Raw genomic sequence first — 9,803 nt, 5'->3', positions numbered from 1 at the left:
TTTAATGTAAGTGGAGACTTTATTACAGATAAAACTCAGCAACAAGACAATGTATAGACACAGAACCACCTGGAACCTGTGGCAGCGATGGCCGTACACTCAGGATTCTAATGGAATCTAAACATCGCTGCCGGGAGACAACTGAGTATTGGGGGCACCGTGCCACATAGAATTGGAATTTAAACCTATTTTCTTGAAGGTTGCAGTTGCTTATATGTAAAATTCAGGTGTTTTATTACTCTGCAGAAAAGCTTTGATGCCCACGGACACAGCAGGATAATAAGATCATTACTGAACTATGTCTGAGGCACATACACACCCCATGAAGGTAAAGAGTTAATGACCCCAGTGCTTGATAAACCTTCATTGTAGCTGAATGATGATGAAGGGAGGGACCAGCATGCAGGGGGGATAACGGGATCGGTATAAAGTGTTGACAACGGACATAAATAGGAACGCCAGCTCCGATACCCCATTAATTTAACATCCTGGAGCCCGAGCTGGAGATCTCAGCGTTACAGGAAATTGTAAGAGGTTAGATACAGTAACAGACATCACCCAGACCTCCGATAATAAATGTACCTGCGCTACAATACGTCAGCGCTATGTCTGCCAGTCACCCCATAAACACTGACAGCTGCTGCCGGTAAATAAAAGTACATTATAATGGCTGAATAAGCGTTCTGTACAACAGATCTGTGCTGCGTCAGGTAAAGGTTATAAATAACGGGATCACTCAGGAAGCGGCTTCACTTGTTTGGCTGCCTCCAGCTGCGACAGAGACTCGTCCCACATAACGAACTGCTTGGAGAGGAGAACGGTCTGACGGCGGGTTAAGGACTTACAGAGTAATGATAGAGGTCAGTCATCTGCCTTATATATGGCAGGGTGTACTCTACATCTGATAAGAAGTAGAAATAATGAAAAACTGGTATAACAAAAACTTGTCACGTATGTAACATTGCACATATGACAACTGAGGTCTTATCCTGATGTATAGAAGGATAATTTAACCATGTAAACAGAGAACATGGCGATTGCAGCTCTCTTATAATATAATAAATGTTCCCTTTAAGGAATTAAATATTTTTATTCATGTCTGCGTTTTATTTCAAGATAAGGGTCCGTCCTGTGCTCTTCTTCCCATAAACTTCAGCGTTATTCCTAAAACAGACTTAACACCCTGCCCGCGACATTCCACCTCCTCAGTATATTGTTTACCAGGGCTCCTCACAGTGACGAGACATCTATGAAAGTGCACAATTGTCACCCGTCAGCTCAATTCACGCTATACGCCACACTGTGTATTTTTGTGTAAATGCGTCAATTTTACAGGAAGGGCATAGATTGGCCCCTCAAGACAGAGAGGTGCATGATGGGAGCAGCTGTGTGGTTAGAACGTTCCTTACTGTATGCGCAGTAGGTACCAAGTGTAACGTATCCGGAAGGCTGATGAACAGGAGCATTTCTGCATAATGAAACCGGCTGCAGGGCTGCGTTACTGTACAATGAGGAAACAACATTACCTCCGAGAGGCATTGCTGTCTGTCAGCACGGGTAACGGTAAGTACCATGTTATTATGTTACCCTCACACAAAGGATACCATCTTGTTGTAATCCTCAAACAACTTCTTGGTCTCGGCTGTGATTTCGTCACATTGGTCCTGTGAAGAAGCAGCACACGGTTAGGACACGCGGTATATGCTGGTCTGTGTCACATGACCCAGCCACCAGCCTATCACTTATAGTCATTATAGAGACAGGATAATATAAATGGAAAAGATACAATCAGCACTTTAATGCTGGGTACAACTGGATGACATTACAGTGTACATCAGATGTTACAAGGTGATGTAAACATAAAACACTTTATACATGGTAAATATAAACACACATATATTATATACAGATTATATCAGATTTACAATGCCAGCTAGTGCAGTCATCATATACTTTGACCAGTGCAGTATACACTGAGATCCAGGATGTATGTCCTATAGATTGTAAGCTCCAATGCCCTCTTCACCATATTGTATCGGCTGTGAACCTGTTAGAAACAGATCAGCGACACAATCTGCCGTAACGCACATCCGGGATAAGAGACATCCTCACATTCTTACTATGTGCCAACCTCACGGACGATTCCAGGGGCGTTTACAGTGATCTGGAAATCACTGGTACATGGGGGCCGTTCACATACATCTGTTCCTCTATTTCTGCCTGACATATAATCAGTGCAGGCGTGTAGTCCATGACACATTATAAATCACAGCACAACAGATGCCTGACAAACACGTTATTATGTTATAGAGGAGGGGGGGGGGGGGGGGACATGACTGATGGGACAGCTGCAGTTATACACAGTAACTTAATACACAATGTTATATAGTTATCACCCTCATCTCATACGTCTGGTCATAAACAAAACCAGAGAGAGCTGACATTATTATACACAACATTAATATATACAGTTGTCGTGTGTGTGTATAAATACACGCCTCTTACAGGGGACTTTAAGCCCATAATGACTACATCCACCTGGCCATTTACAGAGACTGCACTCACAGAGCATCATGTACAATGCTGTACAGCCTGGATAACGTCAGACATTATCCTGTACCTGCTCACACCTCACACTGCACACTTTCTGCTCCAAGAATGAGACTCAAGATCTAAAAAACAGGTTCAGAGAAACCAGGGACATTGCAGCTTGCAGGTGATCCCTACTGCGTTACATCACTGCCCCATACCCCCCAGCAGGTGATCCCCACTGCGTTACATCACTGCCCCATACCCCCAGCAGGTGATCCCTACTGCGTTACATCACTGCCCCATACCCCCAGCAGGTGATCCCTACTGCATTATATCACTGCCCCATACCCGCTGCAGATGATCCCTACTGCGTTACATCACTGCCCCATACCCCCAGCAGGTATTCCCTACTGCGCTATATCACTGCCCCATACCCCCAGCAGGTGATCCCTACTGCGTTATATCACTGCCCCATACCCCCAGCAGGTGATCCCCACTGCGTTACATCACTGCCCCATACCCCCCAGCAGGTGATCCCCACTGCGTTACATCACTGCCCCATACCCCCAGCAGGTGATCCCTACTGCGTTACATCACTGCCCCATACCCCCAGCAGGTGATCCCTACTGCATTATATCACTGCCCCATACCCGCTGCAGATGATCCCTACTGCGTTACATCACTGCCCCATACCCCCAGCAGGTATTCCCTACTGCGCTATATCACTGCCCCATACCCCCAGCAGGTGATCCCTACTGCGTTATATCACTGCCCCATACCCCCAGCAGGTGATCCCCACTGCGTTACATCACTGCCCCATACCCCCAGCAGGTGATCCCTACTGCGTTACATCACTGCCCCATACCCCCAGCAGGTGATCCCCACTGCGTTACATCACTGCCCCATACCCCCAGCAGGTGATCCCTACTGCATTACATCACTGCCCCATACCCCCAGCAGGTGATCCCTACTGCGTTACATCACTGCCCCATACCCCCAGCAGGTGATCCCTACTGCGTTACATCACTGCCCCATACCCCCAGCAGGTGATCCCTACTGCGTTACATCACTGCCCCATACCCCCAGCAGGTGATCCCTACTGCGTTACATCACTGCCCCATACCCCCCAGCAGGTGATCCCCACTGCGTTACATCACTGCCCCATACCCCCCAGCAGGTGATCCCTACTGCGTTACATCACTGCCCCATACCCCCCAGCAGGTGATCCCCACTGCGTTACATCACTGCCCCATACCCCCCAGCAGGTGATCCCCACTGCGTTACATCACTGCCCCATACCCCCAGCAGGTGATCCCTACTGCGTTACATCACTGCCCCATACCCCCAGCAGGTGATCCCTACTGCGTTACATCACTGCCCCATACCCCCAGCAGGTGATCCCTACTGCGTTACATCACTGCCCCATACCCCAGCAGGTATTCCCTACTGCGTTACATCACTGCCCCATACCCCCAGCAGGTGATCCCTACTGCGTTACATCACTGCCCCATACCCCAGCAGGTATTCCCTACTGCGTTACATCACTGCCCCATACCCCCTGCAGGTGATCCCTACTGCGTTACATCACTGCCCCATACCCCCAGCAGGTATTCCCTACTGCGTTACATCACTGCCCCATACCCCCAGCAGGTGATCCCTACTGCGTTACATCACTGCCCCATACCCCCTGCAGGTGATCCCTACTGCGTTACATCACTGCCCCATACCCTCTGCAGATGCTCCTCCTGCCCATCAGAGATTCTTTAATCTCCACAACCCAGGAGACCCCATAAGAGGCGACATGTTACAGAATACTGCGTGTGTCATAGTGAAATGTTCCACATCCCTGCTATTAGCTGATACTAGGAGCCCCCAAATGCTGAGGTAACGAGCAGAGATCGCTGAACCAGGACGTGATCACTGTGACACTTATTGTTACATTGTAATTATATCACATTATAAAGCGCAGTGCTGGGAACAGACCTGCTGTGCTATGTGGATCTGGGACAGGGTCTGCAGCTTGCTGGCCTGTGTGGGGACCGCTGTGAACACAAACAGATGTGTTAAATACAAACATCATTGTACAACAACACTGACTATCTCCTGTATATAATACCTTTATAAAAAAATGCCACCACAAATATATAACCTCCACCTGTACACTACATTCTCCCGAAGGATTAATGACCTGCGAGAACATGGTAAAGATAAACACGCACCCTGACCTGCCCTCTGTCGTTACTGCATCTGCTGCAGCTCATATAGTCTGTATGTTACCCGTCTCACTTTATAGTATAACTGATGAGAATTCAGCATCAGTCTGAAGTATATTTATACTGACAGGATTCAGAGGGGACATTACTGAAAGCTGTTGTACAGGTAACTGTGGAGTAAAGGTGGTGTAACCCATAGCAACCAGCAGTCCTGGAGATCTGCTCTGCGGTGATAGAGGATATTACCTTTGATGTGCTCACTGTCCAGAAGTGGCTGCAGAGTGTGTAGCTCCTCCAGGAGTGAGGTCTGCGCCAGGATAAACTGCTCCTCTGTGGGGAGGACACGGGATACGTCACTCACACAACACATTATCAGAGTATCCCCAGTAACACCAGTCAGTCCTTTCTGTGGGACTGCAGGTCCAGCTGGGAGTGGTGCTGGTGGAAACCATAAGTGTCTCTACTAAGCCCCACCTACTCATTGTAGGGCCACCCCCTTCATTAAATGAAAAGTTTCACTTTATCTCCTAATATACTGCTCAGTGTAGGTTCATTTACGACTTCAATTAGTCCCGAGAGTGAGGGGACACCGGGACCGTCTGTATTACACGTGTCCCGAGAGTGAGGGGACACCGGGACCGTCTGTATTACACGTGTCCCGAGAGTGAGGGGACACCGGGACCGTCTGTATTACACGTGTCCCGAGAGTGAGGGGACACCGGGACCGTCTGTATTACACGTGTCCCGAGAGTGAGGGGACACCGGGACCGTCTGTATTACACGTGTCCCGAGAGTGAGGGGACACCGGGACTGTCTGTATTACACGTGTCCCGAGAGTGAGGGGACACCGGGACCGTCTGTATTACACGTGTCCCGAGAGTGAGGGGACACCGGGACCGTCTGTATTACACGTGTCCCGAGAGTGAGGGGACACCGGGACTGTCTGTATTACACGTGTCCCGAGAGTGAGGAGACACCGGGACCGTCTGTATTACACGTGTCCCGAGAGTGAGGGGACACCGGGACCGTCTGTATTACACGTGTCCCGAGAGTGAGGGGACACCGGGACCGTCTGTATTACACGTGTCCCGAGAGTGAGGGGACACCGGGACCGTCTGTATTACACGTGTCCCGAGAGTGAGGGGACACCGGGACCGTCTGTATTACACGTGTCCCGAGAGTGAGGAGACACCGGGACCGTCTGTATTACACGTGGCCCGAGAGTGAGAGGACACCGGGACTGTCTGTATTACACGTGTCCCGAGAGTGAGGGGACACCGGGACTGTCTGTATTACACGTGTCCCGAGAGTGAGGGGACACCGGGACTGTCTGTATTACACGTGTCCCGAGAGTGAGGGGACACCGGGACTGTCTGTATTACACGTGTCCCGAGAGTGAGGGGACACCGGGACTGTCTGTATTACACGTGTCCCGAGAGTGAGGGGACACCGGGACTGTCTGTATTACACGTGTCCCGAGAGTGAGGGGACACCGGGACTGTCTGTATTACACGTGTCCCGAGAGTGAGGGGACACCGGGACTGTCTGTATTACACGTGTCCCGAGAGTGAGGGGACACCGGGACTGTCTGTATTACACGTGTCCCGAGAGTGAGGGGACACCGGGACTGTCTGTATTACACGTGTCCCGAGAGTGAGGGGACACCGGGACTGTCTGTATTACACGTGTCCTGAGGGTAAGAGGACACCGGGACGGTCTGTATTACACATGTCCCGAGAGTGAGGGGACACCGGGACTGTCTGTATTACACGTGTCCCGAGAGTGAAGGGACACCGGGACTGTCTGTATTACACGTGTCCCGAGAGTGAGGGGACACCGGGACTGTCTGTATTACACGTGTCCCGAGAGTGAGGGGACACCGGGACTGTCTGTATTACACGTGTCCCGAGAGTGAGGGGACACCGGGACTGTCTGTATTACACGTGTCCCGAGAGTGAGGGGACACCGGGACTGTCTGTATTACACGTGTCCCGAGAGTGAGGAGACACCGGGACTGTCTGTATTACATGTGTCCTGAGGGTAAGAGGACACCGGGACGGTCTGTATTACATGTGTCCTGAGAGTGAGGGGACACCGGGACTGTCTGTATTACATGTGTCCTGAGAGAGGGGGGGATAAGGGGACTGTCTGTATTACATGTGTACTGAGAGAGGGGGGGATAAGGGGACGGTCTGTATTACACATGTCCTGAGAGTGAGGGGATAATCTTTGCTATAGGAGATAGGTATTTCTACACATATAACAGTTCATTCAGGGTGCACAGTTTTGCAATCATGTCAGTACAGAGAGAGGAAAACAGATACAGACTCATAGTTAGGTAAATAGAACAGTATTGGGCCTCATGCACACGACTACGGCTGCCATCCATTAATGATCACACGTGGATTGTACGTGGATCAGACTCTGTAAAGTTTCGCTGGTTTAACATCACAGTTTGTTACCTGATGAAAAACAGGCGGGAATGGCACAGATACAACAACTTAACACTGATCATCATAATGGAGTTTGTGTGTATGAGCCCTGTGATGGCAGGCTGGTATTTCCTGTCTGATTAAAACCAGGATCCTTCCTTTACATGTCAAAACTATTAAGGAAAATGAAAACGAAGACACAGGTGCCACTCAATAAGTTCCAGTCTGTCGGGGCTGCTTTCAGCCTTTGTAGAGGTCTATAGAGCAATCTGAGTGGTCTACCAGTTCTCCATTGGCAGACCCAGCATGACGCTATACAACACCACCGTGCACTACACTGAGAGCTCTACGGTGTCATCGCACATTGTGTGGCAGCTACGCAGAGCCGCACACATGGACACACGGAAATCCATCACTCAACCGACAAAAATGTCACTCACCTGCCAAAATAATTTCCAGTTTTATGGAGTCAGGAACAGCAATTCTGTCGATATACTGTGGGTCAAGATATTTAATCAGGTCCTCAACTAAAACACAGGAGAAAAAGGCACAGACTGGTGTGTAACACAAGAACAGCATCACACAGATTCATGTTTGTTAGGGCGCTATTGATAAATTATTTGCAATATAGCATCAATCAAATAAAGGCTCTGGATGTGTCTATAATGTGTGTCTAACACTAAGCTGAGACATTACATCAGAGGTAGGGGAAATGTAGCTCTGCAGGTCCTGTCGCACTACAAGTGTCAGCAAGCCATGCCTGGCAGAGCATGCTGGGACTAGCTAAACAGCTGGAACGAGACAAACTCCCTAAGTCTACATTACAAGCTGGTGAGATATCCTAAGATGTTCCTGTGGTAAAAGAAATCAGACAGTGACTTAATTCAACCAATGGGACAACCACATAGATACACACACAAGCGAGTCCCCACAACCAAAGCAGCAGCGTATGGTGGTCACCCATAGACCAGGGTCTCTGTCCCTGACACCATGATGGTTTCCCATATAAATGAACATTGTACAATATATTACAGCTCCGGTTCTCTGCAAACCACATTCACCACCATAATAGCTGGGGTGCAGCTGGTATAGGAGGGGAGGTATAGATGTCACAGCCTGCTCACCACATGGGGAAGGTGCTGACAGGGCACTGAAGTGATCAGACCGGGGGTACAGCGAGTATGGTGCCATAGCTGGGGGGAAGGGGGGGGTCACACCCTGCTCACCACATAGAGATGACTGCTGTCTATGGGGAAGGTGCTGACAGGGCACTGTGGTGATCACATCGGGGGTACAGCGAGTATGGGGCCATAACCCTGCTCACCACATAGACATAGGGATTACAGCTGTCTATGGGGAAGGTGCTGACAGGACACAGCAGTGATTACACCGGGGTACAGCAGGTATGGGGCCATAGCTGGGGGTGCAGCTGGTATGGGGGGGCTCCCTGCTCACCACATGGGGTGATCACACCGGGGTACAGCAGGTGAGGGGCCATAGCTGGGGGTGGGGCACACAGGGGTGATCATACCGGGGGTGCAGCTGGTATGGGGGGAGGGGGCTCCCTGCTCACCACATGGGGTGATCACACCGGGGTACAGCAGGTGAGGGGCCATAGCTGGGGGGGGCACACAGGGGTGATCATACCGGGGGTGCAGCTGGTATGGGGGGAGGGGGCTCCCTGCTCACCACATGGGGTGATCACACCGGGGTACAGCAGGTGAGGGGCCATAGCTGGGGGGGCACACAGGGGTGATCACACCGGGGGTGCAGCTGGTATGGGGGGGGAGGGGGCTCCCTGCTCACCACATGGGGTGATCACACCGGGGTACAGCAGGTGAGGGGCCCATAGCTGGGGGGGCACACAGGGGTGATCACACCGGGGGTGCAGCTGGTATGGGGGGGGAGGGGGCTCCCTGCTCACCACATGGGGTGATCACACCGGGGTACAGCAGGTGAGGGGCCATAGCTGGGGGTGGGGCACACAGGGGTGATCATACCGGGGTGCAGCAGGTTATACACGGCCTGGAGGACACACTTACTCTTCTTATACAGAGTCTTCACCCGCTCCCGCTTACTGGCGATGTTCCCCAGCGCTCCCTGCACCTTTATCAGCCCATCCGCCACCTGTAAGATGGAGGAGACCGGCTCAGTGTCTGCCCATCACTGTGAGACCCCCCAGGTCAGTATAACACCGAGCTCTGACCTTCCTGGCCGGGGCCCCGCTCTCCCCGTACAGCCGCCTCTCCACCTCCCGGATCCGGCTCTGCAGCTCCCGCATCTCAGCCATCATCACCAAAACTTCCGGGACCGCAGGAAAAGCGTCATCACCGCGTGACACCGCCCAGGGAACTACAGTGCCGTACAGTACCACCCAGATGACGTCATCACCACGCGACCCCCGCCCCGGGGACTACAGTGCCGTACAGTCCCTCCCACATTACGTCATCACCGCATCCCTGTGCCAATAACACCCCAATATAAACCTCTACCTGTGTCTTCTCACTGGTCCATGTACCCCCCAACTGTGTCATCACCATCATCAGCTATTTATTTATATTTATATATTTAGATCCCGGGGTGCGCAGGGGCGGGGCTTGACGAATCACATCATTTTGGCGCCCAT

The 9,803-nt window shown here is 51.2% G+C and overlaps 1 protein-coding gene across 1 annotated transcript; it reads right to left on the bottom strand.

Moving 5' to 3' along the window:
- Positions 1–9,538, bottom strand: DCTN3 (dynactin subunit 3). Its single transcript, XM_075187158.1, has 7 exons — positions 9,384–9,538; positions 9,220–9,304; positions 7,618–7,704; positions 4,992–5,075; positions 4,516–4,574; positions 1,605–1,664; positions 1–822 (listed from the first exon to the last, which is right to left on the bottom strand). The coding sequence occupies exons 1-7, from the start codon at positions 9,468–9,470 to the stop codon at positions 733–735; spliced, it is 552 nt and encodes a 183-aa protein (XP_075043259.1). The 5' UTR covers positions 9,471–9,538; the 3' UTR covers positions 1–732.
- Between the last annotated feature and the right edge of the window lie 265 nt (positions 9,539–9,803).

This window comes from Mixophyes fleayi, chromosome 1 (assembly GCF_038048845.1).
Source record: "Mixophyes fleayi isolate aMixFle1 chromosome 1, aMixFle1.hap1, whole genome shotgun sequence".
Lineage (NCBI taxonomy): Eukaryota > Metazoa > Chordata > Amphibia > Anura > Limnodynastidae > Mixophyes > Mixophyes fleayi.
Note: the sequence above shows the minus strand (reverse complement) of the source record. Positions and strands in the feature narration are given on the sequence as shown.

Coding starts and splice junctions, on each gene's coding strand:
- DCTN3 (XM_075187158.1), bottom strand. CDS start 9,470: ATGATGGCTGAGATGCGGGAGCTGCAGAGCCGGATCCGGGAGGTGGAG. Junction 5,076..7,617: donor ACTGGAAATTATTTTGGCAG/GTGAGTGACATT, acceptor TCCTCCCCACAG/AGGAGCAGTTTATCCTGGCG. Junction 4,575..4,991: donor GGACAGTGAGCACATCAAAG/GTAATATCCTCT, acceptor TTGTGTTCACAG/CGGTCCCCACACAGGCCAGC.